The sequence below is a fragment of the Staurois parvus genome, unplaced genomic scaffold (genome assembly GCF_062004578.1).
Source record: "Staurois parvus isolate SC_StPar_1 unplaced genomic scaffold, SC_StPar_1.0 ptg000071l, whole genome shotgun sequence".
Classification (NCBI taxonomy): domain Eukaryota; kingdom Metazoa; phylum Chordata; class Amphibia; order Anura; family Ranidae; genus Staurois; species Staurois parvus.
In genome coordinates this window covers 3,399,563-3,415,009 of record NW_028317867.1, presented here as the reverse complement: position 1 = coordinate 3,415,009, position 15,447 = coordinate 3,399,563, and the positions used below count along the sequence as shown (strand labels likewise).

Genomic DNA, 15,447 nt, shown 5'->3' with positions numbered 1-15,447 from the left:
TGGAGCGCCTGAAATATCTAAGCGGATTTTCATTTTTCTGAGAGAGGCAACTCAGACACCTAAGACTGCATTGTGGACAGCATGGAGGCTGTATGTGTATGTCCCATACCTGGCCTTACTATGTTTTTGTGGGGTCCATGGTAATGGATGCCCATGGAAAAAGAGTGTGTTTGAGGGTAAAAGCAGGCATTGTGTGGCATTTGTTGTGAAGTAGCAGGCTTAGCTCTTTTTATTTTCCCACAGGTAAAATTTGCCTGCTACAGTGTACATAACTGAACACTGGTGCCAGAATACAGCCATCCATAAGCCAAAGAAAGAGAACTGTGGCCAAAACATTTTTGGCCATACTTCTTTTTGGGGTTACAGCTGACTCTGGGTCATATTTACTATTGTACTTCTATGATTCAGAGTCCACAGTTAGCCGGCTATTGCTGAGAGGGCAGAGCAGCACTGAGCTCGGGACCACCTGGCTACCTAATCTACAGCTGCCTCCACCTATTAGCATGAGACTGAGAGCTGAAGACAGCCACTTCTTCCCATTCCGCAGCCTGTTGCTCCAGTTAGCATTGGAGTTGCAGAGCAGTTTGCAGTGATCCGACAGGCACTGTTCTCCACTGCCAGCAGAGAGCTGTCTAATCAGCAGTCATGTGGTAGCTGAGCTTTTGGTTTTAAAGCCTGTGTGGGACATGGATGCTGCAGCATGAAGGTGAGTGTGTGTGTGTGTGTGTGTGTGTGTGTATCTATCTATCGTGGACACACAAACACGGACACACACACACACGGACACAGGCACATTTTTAGTTTTTTTCAGGTATTTCCCAAAACATATTCAAGCTATAGTTATATAACAGATATGGGCTGAAAGTGCACACTCTCAGGTTTAATTTGAGGTTACGTACATCCAAATTGGAGGAAGGGTTTAGGAATTACAGTTCTTAAGAGTAGCCATCCCCCCTTTTTCAAGGGACCAAAAGTAATTGGACAATTCAATCAAAAGCTGTTTCATGGCCAGGTGTGGGCTACTCCTTCATTATTTCTTCATCAATTAAGCAGGGAAAAGGTCTGAAGTTGATTCTAAGTGTGGTATTTGCATTTGGAATCTATTGCTGTGAACCTACATCATGCGTTCAATGGAGCTGTCCCTTCAAGTGAAAAAGGCCATTGTAAGGCTTCAAAAATGAAACAAATCCATCAGAGAGATAGCAGCAACATTAGGAGAGGCCAAATCAACAGTTTGGTACATTCTGAGGAAAGAAGAATGCACTGGTGAGCTCAGCAACATAAAAAGACATGGACGTCCACAGAATACAATAGACAATAGTGGTGGATGATCGCAGGATACTCTATGGTAAAGAAAAACCCATTCACAACATCCAGACAAATGAAGGACACTCTCCAGGAGGTGGGCATATCATTGTCAAAGTCTACAATCAAGAGAAGACTTCATAAGAGCAAATACAGAGGGTTCACCACAAGGTACAAACCATTCATAAGCCTGAAGAATAGAAAATCCAGATTAGACTTTGCCAAAAACCATCTTAAAAAGCCAGACCAGTTCTGGAAAAGCATTCTTTGGGTGGATGAAACTAAGATTAATCTGTACCAGAATGACGGGAAGAAAAAAGTGATAAGGCTTGGAACAGCTCATGACCCAAAGCACACAACGTCATCCTGTAAAACATGGTGGAGGTAGTGTGATTGCATGGGCATGCATGGCTTCCAGTAGCACTGCGTCATTGGTGTTTATTGATGATGTGACAGAAGACAGAAGCAGCTGGATGAATTCTGCAGTGTTTAGAGATATACTGTCAGCCCAGATTCAGCCAAATGCAGCAAAGTTGATTGGACGGCACTTCACAGTACAGATGGACAATGATCCAAAACACACTGCAAAAAGCAACCCAGAAGCTTTTGAAGGAAAAGAAGTGGAATATTATGCAATGGTCGAGTCAGTCACGTGATCTCAACCCAACTGAGAATTCATTTAACTTGCTGAAGGCAAAACTAAAGGCAGAAAGACCTACAAAGAACATCATCAGAAAAGAGGAAACCCAGTCTTTGGTAATAATTAGTCCATGGGTTCCAGACTTCAGGCAGTCATTGCCAGTAAAGGATTCTCAACAAAGTATTAAAAATGAACATTTTATTTATGATTATATGTATTTGTCCAATTACATTTGAGCCCCTGAAAATGAAGGGACTGTGTATAAAAATGGTTCCAGTTCCTAAAATTTGTACTTGATATTTGTTCAACCCCATGAATTAAAGCTGAAAGTCTGCACTTAAAATTCATTTGGATTGTTTTGTTTTAATTTATTCCGATGGTATACAGAGCCAAAAGTATGAAAATTGTGCCTGTGTTCAAATATATATGGACTTAACTGTATATGTATGTATGTATGTGTATATGTATAATATATAGAAGATTATAATTTTTTTTTCTTTAATACCATATTTCTCCTTCCATTTTATTTTTATGGTGTTTTAAAAATGACATTATTATATGTTATTCAAGGTTAAAATGTTTCTTTGTTTTCTTAAAGATGTTTTTGCAGCAATCTACGCCTAGTCTAAACTTTGGGCCGGTGCAGACATCCTCTGGAAACGGCTCCAACATGCCACAACTGCCACAGCTTACCATGCAGGGTCAGGTGGTTCAAACCAACCAGCTGCAGGGAGGCCTGAACACCAGCCACATGGGAGGCTCCCACATGCTGCAACAGCAGCCTTTACAGAACACCAGCCAGGTAACATTGCATTTTTCATGTGTATTACAGATTTTTTTTCTTTTTCAAATTATTCTCTTGTCCTAAATTTCCTTTCAGTCAGAACTAAACAGTAAGGTATCAATCACATTAAATTCATAAGTAGTTTAAGTAAACACTAAATTATCTCATGAGCTAGTGTGACCCTAACTAAAGCCAACTTAAAATTCTGTCAGTGGATGGGTAGCTTTCCCTACTCTCAGATGACTTCTGATCTTACCACACTAAAAAGTGCAGGTGATCTCCAATTAGTTTTGTAATGTACAACAGCTTTTACAGATGCCCTTATGGTATATTGAAGCTGGTTTGCATAATGTAAGCTGTGTTTAGGTTTTGGTTGCTCTATCTATTGGTGGTATCTGCTTTTATAGACAGGTGCAAGCCTTTACCTGACAGCTACTTTCGTGTTGTAAGCAGAATGCTTCTCTTTTAGACTTTAACCTCCCCAGCGGTCTGATTGTGTCAGTATTTCTGTGCTCAAAGCGGTACATTTTTTTGCATGGAAATATGTTTTTATTTATTGTAGGCCTGTAATTCTTAGGAATAACTCACTGAAATCTGTCCGAACAAGAGTCTAGTAAACATCCCGGGTATGATAAAATTTGAAGCACGAAATTGTAAATTATAATATAATACATAATCATAAAAAATAATATAATTTAATTCAATAATGTAATCAAACCAAAAACATTGAAATTTGAAATAGAGTGCCAAGTTCGCACATCACTGAGCAAAGTCGCAAAATTGTTTTCAACGTCTGACAAATTTCCCCACAAATCATCACTCAATTCTTCAAGTGATTCTGATTTACTATCGCTGTTCTCTAGCTTTTCTAAAACCACTTTTGACCTAAAGGGACGCTTTTTGGACGCTATGGACATTTCTTAGTTTCCAGGCAGAAAGAACAGTGAAAATGCAGGCAGGGCACAGGACAAAGCACTCGGGACAAAATGTATGTGAAATTGTTTGATACAGTAATGTTCTACTATGAGATTTTAGTGTATTGAGTGAATGTCACATTTTTAAATTTCCCGCCGGTTCCGTCCCCCGTAAGTCCTGACGCTAGCAGGGAAGACGGATGCCGGCATCGGCCGGAGGAGATGGCTGGGGACGCTGCAGGGGGGACATCTCGCGGGAGCGCAGGACAAGGTAAGTGCTGGAGGGAATCCCTGAGCAAGTGTAGCTCGAGGTTACCGCTTTTGGTACTGAAAGTTAACCCGGAGCTACACTTGGGAATACTGCCTCCAGGGGGGTTAAAGGGGAGCTCCAGCGAACAAGTGAAAAAAATAGTAATAATAGAAAAACAGTTATTTTAGTAACCTTGATGTTGCTCATTAGTACAGATTTTATTAGATACATAAATGATTCTGCGCTGTACTGCCTGAGTTCCAGCCCTGTATTTTCAAACATGGGCAATAAAACATGAATGCTCGCACAAAGGGAATTCTAAGCATTGGGGTGAACAGATGAACCACAGAAAGGCCTGGGTGAAAACGAAGTCCTGGCCAAATATTCTGCACATTGTGTTCAGAAAAAAATGTACATGACCTCTGTTTTCATTTGTACAATTTATTTGGAAGCAGAGTTGAAAACACTTTCACTAAACTTCATCATGGTTAATTGTTCAGGCATTAAAGGACAGCCTGTTCAGAGTGCATAGATCTAGTACACAAAGTACTGTATAATGGCATATTTCTCTGCAGTATTAAACCCATGCATAAAATTCAGTGCTTTTGGATCTGGTAAAATTACATGCTGTTTTATATTTGTTTACAGACTTCATGTCATGTGGAATGACTGTGCTGATTTTTGACACATGAAAACCAGTTATACAAAAGTTATTGTTTTTTCCATATTGGGGGGGGGGTTGCTGCTGAACATACGGGTAAGTATTGCAGCCAGGTTGCTTTTTTATGTTCTCAAAGGTTGGGCAGTGGAATTTAAAAAAAATATGGAGTTGGTTATGAGAAATAAGAGGACTGTCATTGCTGATCTCTTTCTGAAAGTCTGGCTACAGTAATTCTAAATCACAGATGCAGAACAAGGATGCAGCAAATTAAAAAAAGCTAGAATTTGAAACTCTGTATTTGCTTTGGGTCATTGTGCCAGAAAGCCAAAGCATTAGGAAAATGCGCTGGTTGGTGCTTTTAAATACATACATACAGTAGTTATATTATGTATTTGGTTACTCAGACTAACCTTCTGCTGGAACAAAATTTGGCAAGTTATATATTGGTGTAAGCCATGTTTCATGAATTATAACTGTTTGTTGTACAGATAACATGTATGTTGAATTGTACAGTAACATATTTACAGTTTCCACTTTTGACTAATGCATATTTAAATACATATTCATAATGTAAAAAGGAAATGTATCTCGTGTTCCAGCAGGGGCAGCAGAACATGCACAGTGGGCACTCTCAGCAGACCTCAATGTCCAGCCAGACACCCGGGTCACTGGCTGCTCCTCTCTACAACACCATGGTAATCTCACAGCCATCTACTGCTAACATGGTACAAATGCCATCCAACAGGCAACAGACTAACCAGGGGTCTGCTGTTACCACATTTTCCCAGGACAGACAAATCAGGTAAATATGAAAATCCTTTGTGAGATGTGATGAAATTACATGTATCATTTCTTTGCTTATTTGTTTTTTTACTTTCAATAATAAAGGCTTTGATTTCCTCTACACTCCTTGCTACATACAGTCAGGTCCATAAATATTGGGACATCGACACAATTCTAACATTTTTGGCTCTATACACCACCACAATGGATTTGAAATGAAACGAACAAGATGTACTTTAACTGCAGATTGTCAGCTTTAATTTGAGGGTATTTACATCCAAATCAGGTGAACGGTGTAGGAATTACAACAGTTTGCATATGTGCCTCCCACTTGTTAAGGGACCAAAAGTAATGGGACAATTGGCTTCTCAGCTGTTCCATGGCCAGGTGTGTGTTATTCCCTCATTATCCCAATTACAATGAGCAGATAAAAGGTCCAGAGTTCATTTCAAGTGTGCTGTTTGCATTTGGAATCTGTTGCTGTCAACTCTCAAGATGAGATCCAAAGAGCTGTCACTATCAGTGAAGCAAGCCATCATTAGGCTGAAAAAACAAAACAAACCCATCAGAGAGATAGCAAAAACATTAGGCGTGGCCAAAACTACTGTTTGGAACATTCTTAAAAAGAAGGAACGCACCAGTGAGCTCAGCAACACCAAAAGACCCGGAAGACCACGGAAAACAACTGTGGTGGATGACCGAAGAATTCTTTCCCTGGTGAAGAAAACACCCTTCGCAACAGTTGGCCAGATCAAGAACACTCTCCAGGAGGTAGGTGTACGTGTGTCAAAGTCAATAATCAAGAAGACTTCACCAGAGTGAATACAGAGGGTTCAGCACAAGATGTAAACCATTGGTGAGCCTTAAAATCAGGAAGGCCAGATTAGAGTTTGCCAAACGACATCTAAAAAAGCCTTCACAGTTCTGGAACAACATCCTATGGACAGATGAGACCAAGATCAACTTGTACCAGAGTGATGGGAAGAGAAGAGTATGGAGAAGGAAAGGAACTGCTCATGATCCTAAGCATACCACCTCATCAGTGAAGCATGGCGGTGGTAGTGTCATGGCGTGGGCATGTATGGCTGCCAATGGAACTGGTTCTCTTGTATTTATTGATGATGTGACTGCTGACAAAAGCAGCAGGATGAATTCTGAAGTGTTTCGGGCAATATTATCTGCTCATATTCAGCCAAATGCTTCAGAACTCATTGGACGCCGCTTCACAGTGCAGTTGGACAATGACCCAAAGCATACTGCAAAAGCAACCAAAGAGTTTTTTAAGGGAAAGAAGTGGAATGTTATGCAATGGCCAAGTCAATCACCTGACCTGAATCCGATTTGAGCATGCATTTCACTTGCTGAAGACAAAACTGAAGGGAAAATGCCCCAAGAACAAGCAGGAACTGAAGACAGTTGCAGTAGAGGCCTGGCAGAGCATCACCAGGGAAGAAACCCAGCGTCTGGTGATGTCTATGCGTTCCAGACTTCAGGCTGTAATTGACTGCAAAGGATTTGCAACCAAGTATTAAAAAGTGAAAGTTTGATTTATGATTATTATTCTGTCCCATTACTTTTGGTCCCTTAACAAGTGGGAGGCACATATGCAAACTGTTGTAATTCCTACACCGTTCATCTGATTTGGATGTAAATACCCTCAAATTAAAGCTGACAGTCTGCAGTTAAAGCACATCTTGTTTGTTTCATTTCAAATCCATTGTGGTGGTGTATAGAGCCAAAAATGTTAGAATTGTGTCGATGTCCCAATATTTATGGACCTGACTGTAGCTGAATGATGTTGCTCTGCAGCCTTTTCAGAGTATACTGTATGTTGTCTGTATCTATAAGAGGAGCAGAAAATGGGAAAATCCATATAGCTGTATAGACTAGTACTGATAAGGATGGTTTTATTTTATTTATTTATTTATTTTTTTGCAAATGCAGTTACATGGTGTCTAATGTTGAGTTGCTAAATTAAACAACCAGCCGTCATCTGTAGCTTTAATGACACACATTTTTGCAAAGAGCTAGTGGGCACTTGTTGCCTTTTTCATTAAAATAAAAAATAAACCTTGATCAAATCGGCTTTGTCCCCAATAGGCAAGCTCCAGATCAAAGCAGGAGACTGGTGGACATTATATCAGCAGTACACTTGAACTAGGATGGTTGGGGACAGAGGAAGGGCATGCTTCTCTCCTTAGACCTACACAAGGCCTATAATTCCCTGTCATGGGAATACTTTTTTTACTCTCTGCAACGCTATGATTTTTGTACCCATTTCATCACCCTCGTGCACACCCCTATAGTGCCCCTTCGGCTCGTTTAATGGTTAAAGGATATAGTTCCCAACAAATTCCAATACACAGAGGCACATGCCATGGTTGCCCCTTATCCCCAGTTTTGTTTGTATTAGCTTTAGAACCTCTTGCCATTATACTCCATGAACATGCGGCTATCAAAGGTAAACATTGTGGGGATCGGAAACACAAGTGCACCCTGTCCACCGATGACTTGTTAATGATCCTCTCTTCCCCGGTTACATCAATCCCTAATTTATACTCTATCCTGCGACGCTTCTCAACTATCTCAGGCCTTTGGGTTAACCATTCTAAATCTCTGGCACGTAACAAATCCTTGGAGGAACAGATTGTTTGTGCTCTCAAACATCATTTTTCATTTAAATGACAGCCAACAGCTCTCCCTTATTTAATCTTACAGTTTACACCCAATTTACACACTTTGTATGTGAAAAACTACCCTCCTCTATTCAAAAAATTGACTGGTGAGCTTCAGATCTGGAGTTTTAACCCCCTTCTTGGTTTGGTCATTTGTACTCCATAACAATGAACATCTTACCCAAGATTGTTATATTTATTTTGGACTCTCCCAATTTCACTTCATGTCTCTGATCTTAAAAATTCAACAGAAATTTCTACAGTATGTTTGGTGTAACAAGGCTGGATCAGGTGCACCTTTTTTAATTCCCTTTTTCCTTATTTCCTTCTCTTGATTGTTTTGTGATTTTGGTCGAACGACCATGAGGCAATCCATACTGGTCCTCTGTATGGCTGTGTGGTGGCGTAGTTTCGGATGCCCTTGGTTGCCGTCCACCACATGGCCATGCATTGCAGTATTTAAAACAAAACAGGATGATTGTATATTTTCGAATAAGTGCCTCATTGTTATGTCCTTTATAACAATGTTACGTAGTCTATTTGTAAATCTTACCGTTTAAAGTTGAGCTTGTTTGAGTTGTTGTAATATCCTTTTGAAAAATAATAAAAACTAATAGAAAGGAAAATAAAAAAGAAATGGTTAGATGCTTTGCTAAGGCAGGTCATAGGTGATGCGATATTCTTTTCTGCAACGCTGAGTTGCGCGGAGAGCAACAAAAATCGAATTGGGTACAATCAGCCTGTCCATAGATGGTTCAAATCTCCGCCAGTCATTGCTGAACTGGCCAAGCTTCGAGCCATATGTGGCCTGCTTAAGGAAAAGCATAGTTTTGCCCATAGTTTTAAAGGAAGTTTGTCTCCTGAGAAATATGAGGGCTACTATTGCCAACCTCCTTCTGAAAATGCTAGCTGAAGAGCAGTAATGCTGATCCAGTGGCTACACGTCAGAGGGGGAAATTGAAAGCTCCCAATCAGCATACTTTAGTTTGGGTAAGTGATTCAAAAAGCTTTTAAACCAAAGATTCAACATGACAGCAAGGTAATTGGCATTTTCAAAACATCAGCAGTGGCATTCCCCCTCAGTTTCTTTAGTGACTACTTCCTCAGTTTTCTTAACATCGTACTTAGTAATGTAATGCTTTCCTTGCTCTTGAACATTTATATTCATACCTAAATTAAATGTGTTTTACAGGTTTTCTCAAGCTCAACAAATAGTGACTAAACTGGTTACCACGCCAGTTGCTTGTGGAGCAGTCATGGTTCCCAGCACCATGTTCATGGGTCCAGTGGTAACTGCCTATCCGACGTTTGCTACCCAGCAGCAGCAGCAACCACAGACCATTTCTATTACTCCTCAGCAGCAGAACCAGCAAGACCAACAGCAGCAGCAACAGATACCATCAGTTCAGCAGCAAACTCAAGCACAACTTGGACAACAGCCACAACAGTTTTTGCAGGTGGTAATATTAGTGGAATTTGTGATAAATGAGGGAAAAACAGCCACAATATGTAGAATTATTCCTTTTATAGGATATCCTCATGCTTGGAGAAAACCTTACTCAAAGCCTTCTTTTTTGAGACATACTGTAACATGTTCAACTTCAAGTAACAGGCTGTCCACTAAAATCCAGCCTCCCAATCATCTTATCACTTTAACAACCAATCCTAGTGATCTCTGAAAATATTGTTCATCCATTTCACTGCTGCGGCCATAAGCTCTATATCCACAGTACCATTGACATGTAAACAGACTGCCCCCTGCGAGAAGTTATCACGTTTGCCTTGCAGCACTGGGGTCCTATGTTTGAATTCCAACCAAAACGCTACCCATGCGAAGTTGCTTCCTTGCTCTTGCCTGGGTTTCCTTTCATACTCCAATGACATGCTAATAAGTTAATTGGCTCCTGTCTAAGTTGACCCCAATATGTATATTGATGCATGTGAGGTAAGGACCATAGATTGTAAGCACCATCAGAGAGGAGACTGGTGTGTGTGTGTACAGTATATAGTTGATGTAAATACCTATAATAAATTAAATTAAAATTAGTTTAATAAATTAAAGGAAAAAAAAAGCCACCTACCATCCCATGTGAACACAAATATGCTTGTTGGGTGCACACGTATATAGAAATGATTGCGCCACACACATTGGGTATTCCTGCACATGCTGGAATGATTCTAGGGTCATCTCTGACTGTTGATGGACAAATTGGGTACTGTCGTTTCTGCCATTTCACAGGCATGTGCAGTTTTAAGGGCTAATTCACACACTGAGTGGTGACAGACCTTTTATTGCATTGTAAAACATTTGTCACCTCAAGGACACACAGAAAACAATTGTTTCCTCCATGTCCCATTCACACTGCCCGGGGTTGCGCTGCAGCTTGCTGTGATGCATTTTTTTGCAATGTGCTGTAGAGAATTGCATGGCACTGCTGTACATTGCCATGAATTAAGTGCACCTTTTGCACACTTCAGATAAAGCTTGTTCAAAACAAAAAAATTAGCCATGCAATGCGCTGAATCCTGCACCACGCTGCCCTCTGACGCAGCTGGAAGTGTGCAGGCGAAGCGCTCTGGAAGCTGTCCGTTCCTGTGTGAACCCAGCCTTAGGTTTGACATGTTTGTTTGGTGATTTCTTGACGCAATCTCATCTTTTATATTTTTCAAAAAAATCAGTTATTGTAATTGTGTCTTACTTGATATTATCAACTGTCAAACTCATAATACAATGTGACACTGCAAACTGAAAACGCAACTGTCACCATTTTATTCTACAGAGTCACTGTTCTCAGAAAATATATAATTTTTTTTTTTACTTTTGGCGGGGGTGGGTGGGGGGCTTGGGGTCTAGGTCTTTTGGTATCAGTGACAACTGCTGCTCTCACTTCTTGTCCTGCTTTTCCAAGGTATTCTTATAAAACATGTCCACAGAATTGACAGGAGAATATACTCCCAAGTCTATCATAAGTATAATTGGGGCTAGAGGTTCTTTACATATTTTTTATTTACAGCAAACGTTTACTGACCTCTGTAGCTGCTTGTAATTTGGAGCAATTCATCATCAGAATTTATAGTATATGTGGTGAGGTCATTCTAGTCTTTTCTCAGCCACCTGTTCTCCCTTCTCTTCCTTTGCAATCGTTTACAGATTAGAAGCCCAGAAGGCTATTCTAAGTAATTTCTTGGTGGCCAAGGTTCTGAAATGAGCTTTCTATTGTTCATTTTCTGAGGATTAATTCCCTGTTGCTATATAGGTTGTCGAGAACTAATTTTGAAACTTATTTTTAAAATTCATGTTTTCAAATAATATTTTAAAACTGTTCATTGAATATGTAAATAGTGGAATGTCCACAGCCTGGCCACCATTTTATTTTAAACATCAAAAACTAATGTAAATGCAAGCTTCTTTTTTTTTTTTCTTTTTAATTAGGGAGTCTCATAATACTGTTTTTGTTTATCTCCCTAGGCATCCAGATTGGTTCATGGGAACCAGTCAGCTCAGCTTATCCTCTCCTCCTTCCCTGTACAACAAAGCACTTTTGCCCCATCACACCAGCAACAGTTAAGTCGGCATAGGGCGGACAGCATGAGCGATCCCTCTAAAGTCCAGCAGCTGTAACTCTGACGTGTGATGGACTTGTTTATAGAAGACATGAATGGACCTGGCTGGCAGTATTGAAAATTGATAATCACTACCAATGCAGCACAATGAATGTTTGGTACGAGGCTACAAAGCAGGTTGAGCACCTGTCCGCAGTATTTAACAGTTGTGTCATGAGACAGGCTTGACACATTATCTATTGCACATCGTGTGTCAGAGCAGAGTTTATTTTTATGGAATTGTTTGGTCGCGGAGATGCCTGCACGCGCCTACTCACTAGATGTTCTAATCTAATGTCTGAAAGCTGCTGTTGGATATTTGTTTTTAAACTATCATGCTGACACTTTTTAGTGGCCTTTTAAAGAGAACATATTAGAAGAGTTTATGTTTAAGAGGTTTTCTAGAAGATTACACATATTTTGAAAAATATAAATTATTATATGTACTATTTTCCCTGAACCCAGATGCCTAACCCACTCTTGATTATGATCCAGCTCCACTGTTCTGTTGCACAACACTGCGTGATCCATACATAAGCACAATTACCAAAGCATTCTGTAAACACTCTTTATGTAAATACTCTGTTGTAAAACTGAAGATGTAATTTAATAGTATACGATTTGCACTGGTGAGTTTGTCGCCACTCAGTTGAGTTAGTTGCACTCACTAGCAATGACTTTTCCATTTCTCTCTTGGTATGTCGTTTGTTCAGATCTGTTTATATGACTGCTGCTTTATTTCCCCATTGTTTAGGTCTCTCCTTTTTTTTTGGCTGTTTTTTACTTCTAAATGCAGGTTGCTGGGTTTGTGCAGTGGGCACATTGTTCACTTGCAAAAGGCATTTTTGGCTGCATTTCTAAGAAAAGAATGGATTTTTATCACTTCTCTGCTTCTGATAAACAGGAGTGCCTTTAAATCTGGTACGAGGTCCCATGATTTTCTGATCTCATATTATTTAATAGACGACATAGACCTGTAGATTGATGTGATGAGAATATGAAAACTTCATAATGGTCTCTGTATCCATAATGGAAAATTGCATTGTTTCTAAAAAAAAAAAATAGTGGAAAATGGCAGATGCCATCATGCTTCAATAACGAATAATATAAAAATAGGAATTTTTTTCCAGTGTCTTGGAAGATGATCATTTGTGAGTCTTTAAAAACTATAGTTGAGCACAGCTAACATTTTAGACAGAATCACTTCAGTACAAACACATTTGCCTGTGAAATGTTAGGACTAAATAGTTTCTGTGGTACATGTGATGGTTATGCAGGCCATAGATGGGTTGTTTATCAGCCGAATTTTTATCCGCATGAAACTTCGGCTGATATTCACGCCGTTAGTGGGGCCAGCCCGTCGGCCGTTTTTTGCGGATCTGCTCATTTATTTTTATCGGTCATGCTGGAAAATCCGTGAAAAACAGCCGTTTTTCATGGACACTGGTGGCAGCATTGGCAACGGGGCCGACCGATTTTTCATTTATCGGCCGAAACGACCCGTCTATGGCCTGCCTTAGGAAAATAACCAAATGCTATCTTTTTGTAATACAATTAGAAATAAGAAACTTGCTAGCAGCTGACCTCCTAATGGAAAAAAAAATAAAATAAAATCCTCCCCCAGTTAAGGACAATAAGCCTTATCTTAATGGACAGGAAGACCAAAGCTGGCCATACACTACTTTTTTTTGTGTACATTCGTACTACCAGCAGTGCACATTGTTGCACAATAAAAATTCTGGAAGAGCACTCTGCATGCTGCTATATACCCTTTCCAGCAAACTGTGCAATAAAAAATAAAAAAAAAAAAAAAAAGGATTCTGGTCAAAGTAAAATCTTTTGGCCAGTCCTACTCTGCTCTGCCAACACAAATGCTACTTTGGTCACAATGCCATCATGGTATTTCATTTTGAATAGCACCCCAACATTGGGGCCCATTAAAATTAATTGATGTGGTTATGCAGTGTGACGAAACACACAATAAAGCATGTTGCAGTGCATAACATTACTGCAGCACACCCCAAATGAAATGATCCATTATCTACTGTTGCTTCACTGCCAACATTCCCCACTGGGTTCTTGGCCCCATTGAACAAGTTGAGTTGTCTGGAAGAAAAGGAGTATTCCCTATCCCTTGCTGTAGATAATCCCATGTTGTTGGCTCTCACTTCACTTACTTGTATGTAATATCACTACCTAGTGGTCGGTGAACTGTCCAAAATAAGAGACAGCTATACAAGATAGTTTCTTCTATTCCCACATTAGATCTTTCAGCAATCTGGAGGGTGCACAACCATGTTGTGTTTTTTTTTTTTCTTTTCCTTTCACTTCTTTTGCTCATTGCTCTTTTAGGAATACCCCTTATCTACCAAAGTCTATCCAAGTTCCATTCACATCTAGATTCTCTCATCTACTGGAATCAGCATAATTAAATTGACAATCAGTACTCTGATCCTTGTCTAGCAAAGTGCCAGACTTCAAACTATTAATCTGCCTAGAGCACCATCCATCTCATCCAAATCTTCTTTTGCTTAAGTGAAAAAAAAAATCCCAAGATGGGAGCTTCCTCAGCAGGCTGGTCTTGTAATGTGCTCTTCCCTACACCTTTCCCAGTAGTACCACCTGCAGGGATTGCCTCTCCATCATCTGGGACATCATCAGGTCCCACCTTACAAACACCTGTCAGTATATTCATATCCTAAGTGGAAGGTTGTATAGAGCATTGGGAACAGGCTGAATTACTATTATTTTTTCCACCGGAATTCTGATATTTGTTCATCCCATACAGTGCAATGACCAGCTGACGGCAGCCACTATTCGTGACTACTTGCACAGTCAGCAATTGCCTGCAGTGATCACCACAGGTAATCACCCTTGTGAATGTAGTTTTAGCCCCTTCACTAACCCAAACACTGCCTAAAATTTGTGTGCTCCTGATATTACTAGAAGTTGTTGCTTCCATTGCACATCATGCCATATGGCCTAATATACACAGACCGAATTACCAGGGCAATACCTGAAGTATACCTGATACATGTTAGGCATGTATGAAAACTGGTAGAAATGTACATTAGAGTTGGGTCTTCACTATCCATGTCCTTGTGCAGCTTCTTTAGGTTTTTTATTTGTAAGAGAGATCAGATTAATATAAATTATTTTACAAATGTGTTACTATTTTAAAAACTTTGTTTCCATGTTTAGTTTGTAGGGATATATGCATGTACATGGAGGCAGCCATGCTTGCTTATTAGAGCTACAGGCTCTGCTTCCTGATTTGCAGTGTTAGAGATACTTGGGCTTATCTTCACATTCTGCCTATAGAATGCAGTGATGTGACTGATGCATTGAAAGCAAAACTGTGCCCATGAGGCTTAGTGTAATGGTTAGGACACCCGTCCTGAAAGAATATGGAGGCTATCTTTGGCAACCTTCTCTTCTGAAAATGCTGTTTACAGTTGATCCCCATTTCACCTTTTGTTCAGTGTTTTAAAATGAAAGGATAACCCAAAAACATAATTCTGATTTTTTTGCAGCTTACCAGTCCTTAGATGTGGTGGCTTCATTGATTTTCTTTTCATCCAAAAAACATTTTCAGCTATTACAGAATATACTTGTTGACCTTGCCAGAAATACAGTGTACTTGTTAATTTCTGTTAGCAGAACCGAAAGCACAAAACAAACTGATCTAAGGAATGGTAAACTTCAATATGTGAAATTTTGTGTTTTTGAGTTTAGATCTTTAAGATAAAAAGTCAGGTCTGGTTTCCACCATTGACTATTTCCTGGTGCCAACTACATTGCATCCAGAAAGTATTCACAGCGCCTAACTTTT

At 39.8% G+C, this 15,447-nt stretch overlaps 1 protein-coding gene across 1 annotated transcript in view; it reads left to right on the top strand.

The window, feature by feature from the left end:
- Positions 1 to 12,748, top strand: part of CLOCK (clock circadian regulator) — a 144,884-nt gene extending 132,136 nt beyond the window's left edge. The window contains exons 19-22 of the mRNA XM_089669267.1: positions 2,544 to 2,747; positions 5,154 to 5,356; positions 9,205 to 9,469; positions 11,482 to 12,748. Coding sequence (XP_089525393.1) covers positions 2,544 to 2,747; positions 5,154 to 5,356; positions 9,205 to 9,469; positions 11,482 to 11,634 — 825 coding nt within the window. The 3' untranslated portion in view covers positions 11,635 to 12,748. The remainder of the gene's footprint in view (positions 1 to 2,543; positions 2,748 to 5,153; positions 5,357 to 9,204; positions 9,470 to 11,481) is intronic.
- The last annotated feature ends 2,699 nt before the right edge of the window (positions 12,749 to 15,447 follow it).